This window comes from Lonchura striata, chromosome 36, assembly GCF_050655825.1.
Source record: "Lonchura striata isolate lonStrDom1 chromosome 36, ASM5065582v1, whole genome shotgun sequence".
NCBI classification, from domain to species: Eukaryota; Metazoa; Chordata; class Aves; order Passeriformes; family Estrildidae; genus Lonchura; species Lonchura striata.
Genome location: NC_140738.1, coordinates 3569781 through 3587399, shown reverse-complemented (window position 1 = coordinate 3587399; position 17619 = coordinate 3569781). Strand labels below are relative to the sequence as shown.

The 17619-nt window shown below is 56.5% G+C and overlaps 1 protein-coding gene across 1 annotated transcript; it reads right to left on the bottom strand.

The window, feature by feature from the left end:
• Positions 1-5013: 5013 nt before the first annotated feature.
• LOC146764043 (olfactory receptor 14J1-like) lies at positions 5014-5820 on the bottom strand. The gene has a single exon (XM_085565642.1). It carries the CDS (start codon positions 5803-5805, stop codon positions 5218-5220), a length of 588 nt encoding a protein of 195 aa, XP_085421768.1. The 5' UTR covers positions 5806-5820; the 3' UTR covers positions 5014-5217.
• Between the last annotated feature and the right edge of the window lie 11799 nt (positions 5821-17619).

Here is a 17619-nt window from a genome sequence, read left to right as displayed (position 1 = left end):
GTGAGTATTCTTAGTTTCCCAGTTCAGAGAAGAGCTGTTAGAGGCATTCCCCAGGTGATCTTGATGCTCACTGTCTCATTAGGAGGTCTGGGCATGTAGAAGAATGAGCCCCCTGAGGGCTGATCCTGTTTGGAAAGCTGCTCCTCACCCCCAGCCTCACCATGTCTGACATTTCCCACCTGGCACTGACATCCCTGTGCCCTGCAGCAGAACCTTGTCCCTGAGCTCTACAGCTCCATGTCCCAGCCCATTGCACCGTGTCCCACCTGCTCTCCTCAGGGCTCTGCCTGCACACAGGCCCAGGAGAAGTTTTCCTGTTGGGGAAGAAAGACTGGAAAAGCCTGAGCAGGTTTCCTAAACAACAAAACCTACTCAAGAGCCACCTGCTCAGTACAGGCTGCCTGGAATGCTGTCACCTTTCTACAAGGAACAGTGTGACCAGAAATGATCTCTGGAAGCAGAATTCTCTGAGTCTCTGTCTTGGTTTGACAAGACAGGAGTCTGTGAAGGAGGGCAAAAGCCTCCTGTGTAATGGAGAAGGTAAACCCCCTCCCTCCGAATTACCAGGATTTTTAAATTAAAAGGCTCTCAGGCAAAGATATGGGAATGGGAGTAACAATTCTTTACTAGGAGAAAACTAGATAACAATTTAAGAAGGCAAATGCAATCGGTACAAACAAAACTAGTGAAAAAGTCCACAACCTGAGGATTCGGGGTGTTGGTAGCAGTCTGGTTGAAATGATAGCTACTCCTCTTGCAGTGGCTGATGAATTTCAGCTGAAGTGGTGATCTTTAGAAGGGTATAGTTTTCTCTGAAGATCTGGTGGCAGTTGGGCCGGTCTTCCTCTGCGCTGGGGCTGCCTCTGAACTCCGCCGCCGCCGCCTCACCGCGCTCCAGCCGCTTCTCTCCGGAGTCCTGCCGAAGGAGCTGCTTCTCTGGGAAATCCCGCAAAAAGAGAGCTGCTCTGTCCCCCAAAAGGTACCCCTTTTATCCAATAAAAGAGTGCTTGGCTTCCCCCTCTGGGTGGAGCACCTCACAATGGGATGGTGTTACGTTACCAGCCCTGCATTGAATCAGTCAATGGCCCATTAACAAACCATTACCTCTTCCAGCAAACCATTGTTCTTGAGAGATAACAAACCTGCCCAACTTCCAACAGATGACAAATAGAATACAAGCTTATCTTACAAACCAGGACAATGCCTCAGCAAGAAAAGCTCCTGGGAATAATTGAAACCTTCAATTCTTCTGTGGTTAATTAGACAGATTTCAGAAGTGTATTCAAAGTGAATATATGATATTGAAAACAATGCAGAGAGAACTTTTATCCAGTGTTCTTTCCCTGTTTAGAGATGGAGATCAGTTATGTCCCAATTGATACTGACCCCCCGCACCTCTTAATGCAGTCTGAACAGATATGAAAATCAAGACCCTTCATGGCTGACAATCAATCAGACTTTGTCCCCACTCCCTCCCCACATTTCCGTCATCCAACCCCTGGCACTCCTATGGATCAGGAATGGTGTGGCCAGCAGGACCAGAGCTGTGATTCTTCCCCTGTGCTCAGCACTGGTTGAGCAGCACCTCGAGTGGTGTGTCCAGTTCTGGGCCCCCAGTTTAGGAAGGACATGGAGGGGCTGGAGCATGTCCAGAGAAGGGCAAGAAGGCTGGTGAGGGGTCTGGAGCACAAGTCCTGTGAGGAGCAGCTGAGGGAGCTGGGATTATTTATCCTGGGGAAGAGGGGACTCAGGGGACACCCCATCACTCTCCACAACTCCCTGACAGGAAGGTGCAGCCATTTTGGGGTCAGGCTCTTTTCCCAGGGAGCAGAGACAGGACAAGAGGACACAGCCTTCAGCTGCACCAGGGGATGTTTAGGCTGGACATCAGGAAATATTCTTCATACAAAGGGGGATTGGGCATTGGAATGGGCTGCCCAGGGTGGTGGGTGAGTCTCTGTCCCTGGAAGTGTTTAAGGAAAGACTGGCTGTGGCACTCAGTGCCATGGTCTGGGTGACAAGGTGGTGTTGGGTCCCAGGTTGGACTTGGTGCTCTCCAAGGTCTTTTCCAGCCTGATGGATTCTCTGATGATTGTGACACTGCAGGGTCCTGGGGAAGCAAGGGTCCATTGTGACACTGAGGCGCCTGGTGGCACTAAGAGGCCCATGGTGACACTGTGTACAACATGGTACCTGTCATGGTTTGACACAATGCCCGTGCCCCCATGAAAATGTAATCTCTCAATTTAATGCTGTGAAATGGAATCGAGAACAGAACAAAGCAGGCCCAAGCTTAATAACAGAAAAAAACTTTATTAAGCTACTACTACAAAAGAAAGAAACAAAGGAAAAAGGAAAAAAAAAAAGCACACAAAGATCAAAATGAAAACCTTGCAAAGCATTCCTCCTCCCACCATTCAACTCCAACAAATCACAGAGAGACACAATCTGGACCCCAGTCAGGTTTCCACCCTCCAGACAATCAATACTCAGCCCATCAAGGGAACAGGAGTCTCTCCTGTGCCACAGACCCCCCCAAGAAAACACAGCTGCCACATCCCTTGTTTCCATGTCACACATGGCACCACCCAGAGAAAAAAAGTTTGCCATGGTGACCCTTCTCCTTTCCATGCACAGTGCTCTCACCACCAATGCATGGATGGACAGACTGCTTTTAGGATTTTTCCTTTCAACAATGCCCTGCCAAGAGGGGAGAAAACAACAGTTCAGTTTTTTCCTTTTTTGGGACCACAGTCCCCCCCATTTTCCCATTTTCCCCTGGGGCCGAAGGTCCAAGAACAGAGACAGAGATCTTCAAACCACGACAGCACCACAGAGCCACGGGGCCACTGTGACACTGTGGGGCTGAATGGAAGCAAGGAGTGCACTGTGACAGTCTGGGTCCTGGTGGGACCACAGAGGACACTGTGACCCTGCAGGGCCTTGTGGGACCATGCAAAGCTTTGTGACAGAGCAGGACCTTGTGTCATGGTGGGACCATGGCGACACTGCAGGGCTCCATGAAGCTAAGGGGCCTGAGCTGCCCCTCAGGGCTTTGTGGAATGCAGGAAACATGTTTGGCACTGTGGTGGCCCTTGGGACCAAGAGGCCATTGTGACACTGTGGGACCAAGGAGAGCATTGCTGCCCTGCCCGACCTCATGGAACCAAGGATCCACTGTGACAGTGCAGAGCCTTGGGGCACCACGGTGACATTGTGACACTGCAGGGCCCAAGGATCCAAGGGACTTTGTGACACCAAGAGGACCCATGGAACCAAAGGGACATTGTGACACTGGGAGGCCTCATGGAATCATGGAGACCAATGGGACACTCTGGGACCTAATGGAACTGTGGTGACACCAAGCTGGCTGGGAGTGTTGATCTGCTGGAGGGTAGGAGGGCTCTGCACATGGCCCTGCACAGGCTGGATCCAGGGCCCAAATCCAACAAGGTCAGGTTTAACAAGTCCAAGTACCGGGTCCTGCACTTTGGCCACAACAACCCATGCAGTGGAACAGGCTGGGGACAGAGGGGCTGGACAGCAGCCAGGCAGAAAGGGACCTGCAGGGACTGATGGACAGCAGGCTGGACATGAGCCAGCAGTGTGCCCAGGTGGCCACGAAGGCCAATGGCTCCTGGCCTGGATCAGGAATGGTGTGGCCAGCAGGAGCAGGGCAGTGATTCTTCCCCTGTGCTTGGCACTGGTTGGGCAGCACCTCAACAGCTGTGTCCAGTTCTGGGTCCCCAATTTCACAGGGGCTGGAGCATGTCCAGAGAAGGGCAACAAGGCTGGTGAGGGGTCTGGAGCACAAGTCTTGTGAGGAATGGCTGAAGGAGCTGGGGTTGTTAATCCTGGAGAAAAGAAGGCTCAGGGGAGACAAGGCACTGTGAGGGAACAGGTTGGAATTGATGATCTCCAGGGTCTTCTCCAACCTTGCTGATTCTGTGATTCTCTGAAACCACCCTTGGAGCAGTTGCAGGAGGAGCCCTGGGCCTCCTCTTCAGAAGCTCCAGCAGCCCAGGTCCCTCAGCTTCTCCTCACAGCCTCAAAGCCCATCTTGTCAGTCCTGCAGAGCCTCTGCAGCTCCTGGGGGTGGCAATGCTGTGGCTGCATCAGGGACAGGCCATGGATTTGAGCAGCAGCATCTGCAGTGGGACAGGAAACTCCCAGCTGATGGGAACAAACTTTCTGGCTGACTGCAGAGGCCAGGACAAAGCTGAGTGGTTTCCCTGGTGTCCCCTAGCCCTTCCTGGACCCAGGGGCTGATGGCATTTGTGCTGCCTCAGGTTCATGTCCCCACAGCACCAGCATGGGGGTGCTCCCGCCTGCTGTGTGCAATGCAAACAGGGGCTGCTGAGCCAGTGCTGCCGTGTCTGTGCCTGCAAGGATGCGGCACCTCTGTGAGTTGGGGGAGAGGCCAGGGCTGCAGAGGGGGGATGTTGTTGGCAGCTCCATGAGGACGCTCTGGGACGCTGCCTTGAGCTGTGCAGCGCACTGGGGATGGATCAGCCCCTGCTCTGCTGCTCCTTCCCGTCTCCCCCAGGGCCCTTGCAGAGCACCAGCTGTGCTGTTTGCCCCCAGCCTGCCCACGGCCAGCCTGGGGCTGCTCACGGGGGTTTTCTGTGCTGAGCATTGGCCTGGCCGTGTTCTTGAGAGAGCCTGGGCAAGGAGCCTGGAGCCCCCAGGCCCTGGCCTGAGGCGTCAGCGCTGCCCCAGCAGTGCCCATGGCCTGTCCCTGCTGCAGCCCCGGCACTGCCACCCCCAGGACTGTGCCCGGCCCCGAGAGCACTCAGGCCCTGCAGCAACACCAGGGCCACCAGGGCAGCGGGGCAGGGCCACGGGAGCAGCACTGGCAGCACCAAGTGCTGCTGCTCCTGGGCACAGCTGCTGTGCCAGCCCTGATCTGCCCCAGCTCTGCACACAGACATTGCTGCTGCAGCTCCAGAGAAGGCAACAAAAGGGCATCTCTGCAGAAAACTGTGCTGGGAGATCGTTTAGTTCCTTTAAATCCACCGAGAGAACTGCCCCTCATTGACACAGTCTGTGGAGACAGGGAAGGCGGAGAGAAACAGTATGAGAAATGGCACAAACCATGACATTTATTGTGAACGCTTCAAAACAGTCAAACATAGAAAAAGAACTTCCAAAAAGAAACCAACAAGTGGCATCAAAGATTACTTTTATTACAAGTGATTGGCAGAAAGTGCCAACGGTTTAATGTCCCTGAAAGCATCCAGTCATCAGTCTCCTCACTGCAGCCTTGAGCTCCTGGTTCCTCAGGCTGTAGATGAGGGGGTTAAGGGCTGGAGGCACCACCGAGTACAGAACTGACAGAGCCAGATTCAGGGATGGGGAGGAGATGGAGGGGGGCTTCAGGTAGGCAAATGTGCCAGTGCTGATGAACAGAGAGACCACGGCCAGGTGAGGGAGGCAGGTGGAAAAGGCTTTGTGCCGTCCCTGCTCAGAGGGGATCCTCAGCACAGACCTGAAGATCTGCACATAGGAGAAAACAATGAACACAAAACAACCAAATAGGAAACAGGCAGTAACAGCAAGAAGCCCAAGTTCCCTGAGATAGGATTTGGAGCAGGAGAGCTTGAGGATCTGTGGGATTTCACAGAAGAACTGGCCCAGGGCATTGCCATGGCACAGGGGAAGGGAAAATGTATTGGCTGTTTGCAGCAAAGCATTGAAAAAGCCACTGGCCCAGGCAGCTGCTGCCATGTGGGCACAAGCTCTGCTGCCCAGGAGGGTCCCATAGTGCAGGGGTTTGCAGATGGACATGTAGCGGTCATAGCACATGATGGTCAGGAGGAAATACTCTGCTCCAGTGAAGAACATGAAGAAAAAGAGCTGAGCAGCACATCCCGTGTAGGAGATGTTTCTGGTGTCCCAGAGGGAATTGTGCAGGGCTTTGGGGACAGTGGTGTAGATGGAGCCCAGGTCGCTGAGGGCCAGGTTGAGCAGGAAGAAGAACATGGGCGTGTGCAGGTGGTGGCCGCAGGCTACGGCGCTGATGATGAGGCCGTTGCCCAGGAGGGCAGCCAGGGAGATGCCCAGGAAGAGGCAGAAGTGCAGGAGCTGCAGCTGCCGCGTGTCTGCCAGTGCCAGCAGGAGGAAGTGGCTGATGGAGCTGCTGTTGGACATTTGCTGTGGCTGCACATTGGCACCTGTTCATGGAGAAAGGACAGTGAAAAGTTAGAAGTGGTACCTGTAACCAAAATCAAAGACATTTCCCATACCCCCTCCCCTGGAGCACACATAGACAGCCTTATGTGTTCTACAGTCCTGGGGTTTTCTTCATAAACACCCTTATATCAGTCCTGGTGTTCCTGGAAATCAGAAATCCTCAGCATTTCTGCTGCACTTAGGGAGAGCAAAGCACATTATGTGCGGTAAAGTGATGAGAGGAGAGTGAGGGGAGATGGTCTGATATTCTGACCTTTTTAGAATTTCTCTGGGCTTTAACCTTTCTCCCAAGGAGGATGATCAGCTTCCCACATTTTCCCTAAAAAAACCCCAGGTACAGCTGAGAGCAGATGGATCCACCACAGCCCAGCTCCACATTTGTAGCCAAGGACTCACATTGCATATTTCAGCAACCCAGTGGCATTTCCAGTGTCTCAAAACCTCTGCCTTTTCCCATCAATCTTATAACTCAGAGATGCTCTGCTGCAGCTCTGCTTGCACAGGAGGGGTGCATGCTTTGGAGCCCCGGCCCTGAGGGCAGAGGCTTGGCTGGGGCACAGGAGGGAGGGGGCTTGTGCAGAGGGAGGGGCTGCACTGGAGGGGATCCTCTGGACATCTCTAAACTCTCCCTGCCTCAGCATTTCTGGGTTTTGTTTTTTCTTATTCTCTGATCTTCTTTCTCTTTACTTCCTGGAGATTTTCCTCCTGCAGGTGTTTCCCTGTGCCTGATCTCTCCGTGCCAGCACTTGCCAACCCCAAATCTCTGTGCCCTCTCCTTGGCCTGACAGAACCCTGCCTGTTTGCAGGGCACTGGCTGGGGGCAGGTTCTGTTTGCAGCTTGGAGAAAGGACAGCGCAGACTTAGCCTGGTGGCTCCAGCAAAGGTGCTGCTGCTGCTGTCCATGGGCAGAGTGGCTGCAAGCACATTAGGGATCTCCTGTGAACCTACTGATCACTAAAAGTAACAGTTCAGATAGCTCAGACAGTTCTCAAAATTCATAATCAACTGCAGATATTTATACCTCCCTCCCTGCCATTCTGCAATTGTAGGAAACTGAATACAAACGCTTTGGGAATTTCTTCATTTTTATCTATATCCTTGTCTTGGAAATATTCTGTGACTGATCATAAACCCTCAGCATGTCAGAGCTCCATGATCATTTCACCTGCCCTGCACCAGAAACACTCAGAGTTGTACTCACAGGGTCTGTGGGCATTGGGATGCTCCAGCTTCAGGAGATCACTCCAGGAGCTGCAGCTGCATTGTCCTGCAGCCGGAGGTTCCTGTGCCAAGGGCTGGCAGTGATTCTGCCCCGGGCACTTCTCAGCCTCTTCCCAGCCCTGACTGATTGAAGCTCTCTGTGCCTCTGTGCTGTGCCCGGGCTGGCTGCAGGCAGTGCCCCAGCCCTGCTGGGCTGGGAGAAGAGCTGCTCAGCAAGAGAAATGTGCTTTTGAAGCTCTGCTTGGTTACCAGGATCACCCTCTGTGCCAGGAGCCCAGCCCAGCTCAGCTGCAGAGACACAGCACAAGGACTTTAATGACCGTCTCAGGGGCTGCTGTTGTTTTCATTAGTCTCATTCCAGGAGAGTGTGCTCAAAAAACTTCTCAAGAACTCAAAGTGTGATTGAAACACTGAAGTTTCTTGGACTTTTAATGGGTCCCACTGAGGGACACGACTGAGAAAGTGTCCCCAAATAGAGCATAATGCTGGAGCAGAGATGACAGCAAGGGACAAGCAAGGGGAAGGTGGCTCTGGTGCTGAGCAAACCTGGATGTGTTTCAGGAATGCAAAGGGCCCAGGCCTGAGCCCCAGCCCCTGGCAAGGCAGATCCTGTCCCTCCCTCATTGCTCAGGGCTCTTCCCGGGATGGGCACTGGCATGTGGGGATGTGCAGTGCCAAGGGCAGGACCATGGGGCGGCCCCTGCCAGGCTGCTGAGCAGGGACAAGGAGGCACTGAGGCCCCAGGGCTGCAAGGGTCACTTGTCCCCTGGTGGCCTCAGGCCCAGGGCCAGCAGCCATGGCCAAAGGGCTGCACAGGTTGGCTCTGTCAGGGCCTTGCAGCTGCTGCACATCCCTGAGCCCTCTGCAGCCCAGGCTGTCCCACGGTGTCCCTGCCCTGCGCCTCTGTCCCTGCAGGCTGTCGTCACCCCCGGCTGCCCCACCTCGCTGGCCCTTCCTTTGCTGGCAGCTCTGCCTCCTGCTGCCCCTGCCTGGACACACAAAGCCTTGGGCTGCTCCAGGCTCCTGCTGGGGATGTGCTGCACCACAGCCCTGCCCTGGGAGGGAAATTCCTTTCTCCTCCTGTGTCCAGTCTGGACTTCCCCAGCTGCATTTGGGGCATAATTTCTCTCCCTGCCTGATTCCCACTATGGAGAAAAGCTCCACCATTTCGGAATCCACCTTTCAAGCCCTGCCAGGCCACTCCTGATCTGTCCTCAGTCTCTTCACAACTGAGCCCAGGCACATCAGCCTCCATACATGGGTTATGTTCCTGAGGCCTGCAAAACCCAGCTCGGGAGATCTCTGGGTCCTGTCCAAGGTGTTTGCAAAGGAAAACATTCTGCTCATATCACCAGAGGCCAAGGCCAGGCAGAACTGTCCTTCCTGGCAGCTTTTGTCTGGGAGCAATGCAAGGATAGATGGAATTTTGGTGGCCACATTCCAGTTCCTGCCATGGCTCCTGGACAAGAGGGTCAGTTCTTTTCTGCAGGAAGAAAGGAACAGAGCCCCAGTGCTTCTGAGGCAACTGAGATGCGACCATCAGAGGCCAAGGCCAGCCAGAGCTGGCAGGTTTTTTTCTGGCAGATACCCTTGCATACAGGAAATTTTTTAGGGGAAGTACCAATTTTGTCCATGGGTGTCTGAAAAAAGGGACAGTTCTTTTCCATAGCAAGGAAAGCACGGAGCCCCAGTGGTTCATGGGCAGATGAGAAGCAGCCCTTGATATTCCAAGATCAGCCAGACCTGTCAAGTGGTCCCTGGGAGGCCAAGCCTGCCAGACCTGTTCCCTGTTCCCCTCATTCCATGGAGCCTGGTCCCTTGTTTCCAGAAGGCCCTGAGGTGTCACAATGCCCCCTTGGTGACACCAGGCCCTGAAGGGTCGGAATGGTCTCCACGGTTCCACAAGGCCCCACAGAGTCATGGTGGTCTCTGGGTTCCATGGAGCCCCACGGTGTCACCGTGGCCCCAAAGTGTCACAATGGACTCCATGGTTCCTCCAGGTCCTCACTGTGCCACCATGGTCTCCACAGGAAGGGAACAACCCAGCCCCAGTGCTGCAGGGGCAGATGAGCCACAGCCACCAGAGGCCAAGGGCAGCCAGATCAGATGGTGCTGGCAGATTTTGTCCTTGGATATAGGGAATTTTAGAGGTGGAATGCCAGTTTCAGACCTGGCTGCCTGGAGGTGAAGGACGGTTCTTTTCCATAGGAAGGCAAGGACGGAACACCGGTGTTTCAGGGGCAGATGAAAGGTGACCATCAGAGGCCAAGGGCAGCCAGACCTCTCTGTTCTGGTATTTTTTTTGTCTGAAAGAAACCCTTGGATATAGGGAATTTGGGAGGTGGAACCCAAATTTTGGCCATTTCTGCATTGTTAAGAAGGATGGTTCTTTTCCATAGGAAGGAAAGCCCAGAGCCCCCGTGTTGCAGGGGCAGAAGCAGAGAGAGAAGGCTCCTGGGAGGCCGGGCCATTCAGACCTGTTTGTCCTGGCAGCTTTTGTCACTGAGAAATCCTTGGACCTAGGGAATTCTGGAGGAGGATTCCAAACTTTGGCCATGGGCATCTGGTCAAGATGGATGGTTTTTCCCATAGGAAAGAGAAGCGTGGAGCCCAGGTGTTTTGGAAGAAGATGAGAGGTGGTCACCATAGGCCAAGAGAGCCAGACTTGTCTCTCCTGGACCTTTCATCTGGGGGAAATCCTTGGATATTCAGAATTTTGAAGGTGGAACCTCAGTTCTGGCCATGGGCACCTGGGCAGGAAGAAGAGTTCTTTTCATCAGAAAGGAAAGCACAAAGCCCCAGTGTTTCAAAGGCAGATAAGAATCAGCTCTTTGGAAACCAAGGCCAGCCAGACTTGTCTCTCCTGGAAGCTTTCACCTCGGAGAAATCCATGGATATAGGGAATCCTGGAGGCGGATTCCCAACTTTGGCCATGGGTGCCTGGATGTGAAAGGTGCTTTTTTCCCATAAGAAAGAAAAGCACAGGGTCCCAGTGTTTCGCAGGCAGATGAGAGGTGGCCCCCAGGTGGCCCAGCCAGCCAGGCCTTGATGCCTTGAGAGGCCACCTAGAGCAGAGGCTGGACAGTGTTACAGGAGTAAAGTGGGGATTTATTAAAAAGGCCTTCAAAGGATTCACTTGGGCAGTACAAGGGCCTGGCTGAGGGTACACCCAGGATGGACGCCAGGTCACGTGTTTACACACTTTTTTAAGATTTGGTTCATTTCCATATTGGGGTTAATTGTCCAATTATACCTTCAGGTTATGCAGCCCCACCCTCCCAGTCTGCTCTCCTCAATTCGCTGTTTTCAATTTTTGGGCCCGAAGCTGCAGCGGTGTCTATGGTTCTCGGGCAGGAAAAGGATTGTTTTGTCTGACTACACTGTAAAAGAACTTGCTGACACTCTGCATGAAGTTCAGAGTTACAGACTGATACAGCACAGAATTGGGAAAATATGGAAGCTAAAACTTAAGGCATCAGCCTGTCCCATGTTCCCTTGGTTCCATGGGAACACACAGTGTCACAATGGCTCCTCCGTGACACTCTGGGCTCCACAGTGTCACCCTGGGCCCTTGGATCCATGGGAGCTTCCCAATGGTCTCCTCTGATTCCACGAGGTCCCCACAGTGTCACAACTGATCCATGGCTCGATGAGGTTCCCCAGTGTCACCACGGTGTCCTTGGACCTGCCTTGTCCCAACTCACCCATCGTCCCATGAGGTTCCCCGGTGTCACCAGGGTGTCCTTGGACCTGCCTTGTCACAACTGACCCATGGCTCCATGAGGCTCCATGAGGTTCCCCAGTGTCACCGTGGTCGCTGTCAGAGGCTGGATGAGATCAATGTCCCCAGACACCTTGGGCTGAGCTGTCAATCAGTCACACAGATGGGACAGCTCTCACCCAGCTCTGAACACCTGAGATATCAGAAGTCCCAGCTGGGGGGAGGCCCACGAAGGCCCAGGGGCTTAAAACCAAGGAGCACAAGGTCAGCCCCTGGTATGGACTCTGCCTTCTCCTGGGGTTTGTGTCATGCCCACACTGGAGCCCCAGGAGCTGGGAGCCACATGTGTGTCGTTCTGTGGAGCTTCTGTCTTCCTGTCTCTCTCTCTTTCCTCTCCTTCTAATGCTCTTTATATGGAACATTTTTGGGTACCTGAACAACTTCAGTGTTTAGGGGTTTCCAGGCTAAATGGGCTGAGTGAATGAAGTTACTGCTATGACAAGTAGTTTAAGTTGGATTGGATTTGTATTAAATGCTTTTCCAAAGTTCCTTGTTCTTTTGTACTTTGCCAGTAAAATTTTGGGGGTCCCGAATGGGCACTGAGGGGCACTTGGGGGTCCCGCAGGGTGTGGGGGACACTGATGGGACAGATGGGGGCGGTACCGGGGTTCTGTGGAGCGCGGGGCATGCCGGGCGTTGTAGTCCCGGCTTTAATGGGGCTCTATGGGGCCGCAGAGCATGATGGGAGTTGTAGGCAAAAGAAACGATGGCGCAGGTCTCAGGCCCCGCCCCCAAAGCCATGATCCATGTCCCTGATTGGTTGGGGCCGTGATGGGCGGGAGCCTCGGCCAATGGGAGGCAGTGCGGGTGGGAACAGCCATTCAACCCCTCCAGTCCCTCCCAGCACCGCCCAGTTCATCCCCAGCACAGCCCAGCACAGCCCAGTACAGCCCCAGTGCCCCTCCAGTCCCTCCCGGTACAGCCCAGTCCCTCCCAATACACCTGAGTTCATTCCCAGGCCCTCCCAGATCCCCCCAGTGCCATCCATATCCCGCTCCAGTGTCCCCCAGTCTTCCCCACAGCGTTCCCGCCCATTGCGGGGCAGCGGCGCAGACGGAATGTCCTGCGGCCCAAACCTCCTGCTCCTGCCACACAGCGCCAGCCTTCTCCCCTCCTCCTCCTCTCCCAGCACGGCACAAATTCCAGCTCGGAGGAGGCTTCCCCAGAGAGGGCTCCGGCTCCTGTCTCAGCCCGAGTGTCCCTGCAGAGGAACAGGGCATCTTTCAGGCACTTCCACAAGCTCAGGGTTCCCATTTCATGGCGAATCTGGGATGCCGGGGGAGAACGCCGGGGCATGGCCGGCCCGGGGCGCTCGGGCGGCGCTCGGGGCCGCTCCTGGCCCGGGCCGAGCGCTGACAGCCGCGTCCCGCCCGCAGGGAAGGCGCAGGAGGCCCGGCAGGAGCGGCCCCGGCGGGTTCGCTGCTGGGCAGCGGCGGCTGCGGCGGCGGCTGCGCGGCCACGCGGCTCTCGGACGGCGCCCGGGGAGCGGCGGGGCCGGCGGCGGGCACGGAGGAGGGGAAGGAGGAGGAGGAGGAGGGAGAGAAGGAGAAGGAGGAGAAGGATGGGGCTGTGCGGGGCAGGCGGCGAGCTCAGCCCGCTGCTGCCCTCGGCTCGCAGGTGGCCATCAAAAGGGTGCCAGGGAACCGCGTCCGGCACCGGGGCGAGCTGGTGATGAGCCGGGCCAGCGGCAGAAGCCGGGCCGTGCCGGGCGGGGCTGAGCCGGGGCCCGGCAGGGTGGGAGCTGCCAGGACGCCTGGAGGGAGAGCGGGCGTGGGGCCAGCGCAGGGCGCAGAGCATCCCGGGCTGGCTGAGGGGTTCCCGACCCCCGGCACGGCATCAGCCCCACTGACGGCATCGTGCTCCTCCCGCAGCCCCACGGCACCAGCGCAGCCCTGGAGATCGTGCTGCTGGACAAGGTCTCCTCTGGCTGTGCTGGTGTCATTCAGCTCCTGGAGTGGCTTCAGCTCCCCGACAGCTTTGTGCTGGTGCTGGAGCATCCGGAGCGGTGCCAGGACCTGTCGGGTTTCCTGGCGGAGCGGGGGTTCCTGCCGGAGGAGGAGGCGCGGGGGCTGCTCCGCCAGGTGCTGGAGGCTGCAGCATCCCCCTGATGAACTGTGTCTGTGTTCCACAGGAACCCTGTCCTACAGCCCACCAGAGGGGATCCACCAGCAAGGCTACCACGGCGAGGCAGCGACGATCTGATCCCTGGGCCTCCTGCTGCACCACCTGGTCATGGGGAAGCACCCGTTCAGGAGGGGCCAGGAGATATCTGGGGTCAGATCTTGTTCCCAGAATGGCTCTCTCAAGGTGGATCCTCATCTCTGGCCTCGGGAGCAATACCAGTGCTGGGAGACAGCAGCAGCTCATGGGCATTCTGCTCTGGCAGCTGCTGAGGAGGTGGCACATGTCCTGCTCTCCTGCTCTCCTCCAAACAGAAAATCCATGGGAAAGTTTAGGCCCACCTCTAAGCACACCCAGCATGGCCTGGGTACGGGAAAAGGGGGCAACTTCTCCAAATGACTGGTGATTTCTGGTTTCTCTCCCCAGAGTGCCAGGATGTCATTAATAGGTGTTTGTCCATGCAGCCCTTGGACAGGCCATCCTTAGAAGAGATTTTCCATGATCCATGTTCCTCTGCCCTAGAAGATGGGAGAGATCCACATGCACAGTTGGATCCAGGGGCCTGGCAGGTAACAGCTCCACACATTTCTTGGCACTAAGTAGCAAAACCAACCAGACAGGTTTTGTCCTGCCTGTAGCTCTGAGCAGGGGTCAGCAGGAGGGAACACAGCTCATGGGCTGGAGCTGAGCTGGAGACCTGGTGTGGCAAGCACTGGTGGCCAACTTCCCCCTGGTTTTGCCTGCCATGGTTCATGGATGGCTGGGGCCCTGGGCAGAGCCCTGACAGCCTGGTCTGGCCCAGGGAAGAAGGAGCCCCTGGAGAAGCTGTCCCAGGTGGGGCTGCTGCTGCTGGGGACAGTGAGGACATCAAGGATGACAACCTCTTGCTCCACCTGACCACCGGCAGGCTGAAGATGGTGGACTTTGATTCTGACACCTCCTCCAAAGCCAGGCTCCAAAGGGAGTTTGTAGATGAGTCCACACACTGGGGGATGCTCCCAGATTTGGGCATTGTACAGCCTGGCTGGGAAGCAAAGGTTCCCCCTTTGCTGGGGCGGATGCAGCTGATCCTTCAGTCGGCTGCCAGGCTGCTTTTGGCAGGGCTGGGGACATGGGCTGGGGTGGGTACGAAATGGGAGTGAGCTCCTGGCCCTGCCAACAGCCCCCAGCACCCACTGTGCCCCGGACTGGGGCTGGGCTGGGGCAGCCAGCCTGACACAAACAAACCCCCATGGTGGGAGCAGAGGTGGGACTCCAGACCCTGTGGAGGGGCTGCTTTGCTTTGCAGGCAAGGAAGGGCTTGGGCTGCTCCACTGCCCTTGTTTGCTTTGGGATCACCATGGGGGCAGTGCAGGGGAAGGGAGAAAGCCTGGGATTCCCTCCCCCATGGTGCTTTTTTCCGTGGCATGCAGGGGTTGGGCCTTCCTTAGGCCCCTGACAGAGATAAGATTTTTGACCTTTTTTCTTGTTCCCCTTTTTGTCTGTAACCTATTTTCCATAATTTGATGTTTGTCTTTCTAGAGGAAGTGTTCCAGGTGGGGCCCAGTCTGGATCAGGACGTGCTTGGGAGCAGCTGTGGCATGGATGGGCCGTGCCCTTGGAGAAGGCTGAGGGCATCGTTTGGGAGCAGCTTTTCTTCCAGCGGGGGATGGCGTGAGGTGGGTCCTGTCTGCTGGGGATGGTGGGATCAGAGCTCTGGGGAGATGGCAGCGAGCACAGGAGCGTCCTGCTCTGGGCAGCTGCTGAGGGCTGGAGGTGCCGTGGCTGGCTGCAGGCTGGGCACATGTCCTGCCCTCCTGCTCTGCTCCCAAAGGCAGCAGTGATGGGCAGCTCTGGGCACAGCTCTGGCACGGCCAGCATGGCCTGGGCACCGCGGGCGGCTGGGACAAGGGGACAGGAGCCTTCAGCTGACGGGGCTTTCTGGTTTCTCTCCTTGCAGCCGGGCTGTGCGGGTGCTGAGGCTGCTCTGGGCTCTGCCAGGGCCCTGCTGGAGCTCAGCACCGGGCTGCAATCAGCCAAAGGAGAAATGAGGTGCCCTGCAGCACAGACTGGCTTGAGCATTTTAGCAATACAGCTCAAGAAAACATGCAGCCACCCAAAAAATAAACTTGTTCAATAACTTCTGAAATGAAATCAATCTGGGATGACCCCAAATGACTTTTTGCAGCTTGCTCAAGCTGTAGCTCAGCCCTTCTCTGAACTGTTCTCTCCCCCACCTGCCTTTTACTTCCCAGCTGCTCCCTCTTTTCCCCCAGTGAGTTCCCAGCCCATTCCAGTCTCCATCACACTGTTGCGTTCCTTGTTGCCCCTCCCCATGAGGAAGGCTGAGCCCCAGGCTTAGGGACTCATCCTGTCACTGGCTGAGGAGCAGCAATGTCTCAGAGGTCCGGTGGGATTTTAGTGTCATTCAGAGCTTCTCTCCAACCCCCCAGCTCTCCTCACTGCTGAGTTCCTGCTCCCTTTCCCTCATCCTTGCAGCAGGATGAGCTCTGTGAATCCCCTGGAACCTCCCCACTCTTTCCAGCCCACGCACCCACCTCAGTTAGGCTGAAGCTGCAGCTTCTCTGTCTCCTCTGGCACACCAGTGCAGTCCCCTGTGCGGGGAGCCCCAGCCCCAGAGCACAGCGCTCAGCAGTGCAGTCGGGGCTGGAGCAGCTGCCCTGCAGCCCTGGCTTGGCTCTTTGTGGCAGGGAATGCTCCCTGTTTGCAGCTGTCCCTGCAGGATGGCCCCAGGGCAGAGCCCAGCCGGGCTCCCACTGCAGCCCCTGAAGCTTGGGGCAGACAGTGGTCCCAGAGCTGAGGTTCACGGGGAGCTCCCGGAGCTGTGCCTCGCACTCTGTTGCCGTGTCACCGTGCAGGCTGGCTTGTACGGGGTGAATGTACCAGCCCTGCTTTGACTGACAGGGGCCGGGCCCATCACATCTCTCCCAAGGCTGCAGGCATTGCCCAGGCCAGAATCTGAAGGGGCACAGAGATCAGAGCAGTGAAATCATCCAGACCGGGTTTTCAAAGGCCCTTTAGAAGGAAGGGCTTGAGAATAAACGTGCTCTGTTTGCCACACAAACATAAGAGTGAGTGGTCTCTTTGGCTCCAACCCACTTTCCTCCCTGAGCCAACGTTACCTTCTCCCTCACACGTCCCCCTCGTGCCTTCCCACTGCCTTGTCCTGTCAGGGCTTCCGCAGCCCCTCATCCCTTCATGGCCCCGTCCCCTCAGGGTCTCCCCAGCCCGGCCAGCCTGCCCGGCAGCAGTGCCGCAGCCCCACAGGAGCTCCAGAGGAGCCCCAGCAAGAGGCACCTGGGAGCCCTCAGCAATCCAGCCAGGAACACACGGGCAGGAGGACACGGATGGCGCTTCCTGCCTGGGACAGGGCTTGTGGCCATCTCCAGGCACCGCTCTCACAGAGATCCCCACAGCTCCAGCCCCTGCCCATCTGCTCTGTGGGCAGCACAGAGGCTTCAGCAGAGCCACCAAAGGCCAAGGGGCTTCTGGCCATTTTCCCTGCAACCCTGCAAGCCTGGGCAGCTTGCTGAGCCCAGGAACCCTTTTCTCCCTCTTCCCCTTGGCCCTGCAGAGCCTGGGCAGCCAAAGAAAGATCCTGGGAGTCTGTCTATAGCAACACATCCTATATTAACATGCTAAAAAAAAACAAAAATAAAGAAAAGAACAATCTTAACGAAACAAAACATTCCTGCTGGCTCAGGTGGCCCCAGCAGACAGAGCCTCTGGAATCAGCTCTCTGCAGAGCTCCAGCAGCGCAGCCAGCCGAGCCCTGACAGACGAGGCCGTCTCCTCCATGCCCTGCAGAGCCGATCACGCAGGCTGTCAAAGATGGAATATGGAGCTCTCTCTGCTTCCTGGACGATGTACGGTGTTTGAACTGCCAGGCTTGCGACGGCGTCACTGATGTCATTGGCTGTGCCTTCAAGGGCTGAAAGAGAGAGGAACAGAGCCATGGTCAGTTCCCACATCTGAGGGGACCCGAGGGGACTCTGTGCCAGGGCCATCCCAGCCGGCTCTGGCCATGGCCAGCAGGGAGCAGGGACCAGCTGGATCAGCCCGAAGCTGCTGGCCACGAATCCCCCAGGTGCCCTGAAAGCTCTGTGTGCTCTGCCCACGCCGGCCCTGGTCCGCACAGGGAGCAGAGCCCTCCGCAGCCGGGGCAGGGCTCGCAGCTCCCCCGGCAGCCCCCGCTGGCAGCCCGCTGCCCTTGGTCACCCTCAGAGAGGAGCTGGAGCTCTTCCTTCCTCCCCCTCAGGTGCCGCCCGGCCGTCCCTGGGAACACAGAGCCTGTCAGGCCCAGG

Coding starts and splice junctions, on each gene's coding strand:
- LOC146764043 (XM_085565642.1), bottom strand. CDS start 5,805: ATGTGCTATGACCGCTACATGTCCATCTGCAAACCCCTGCACTATGGG.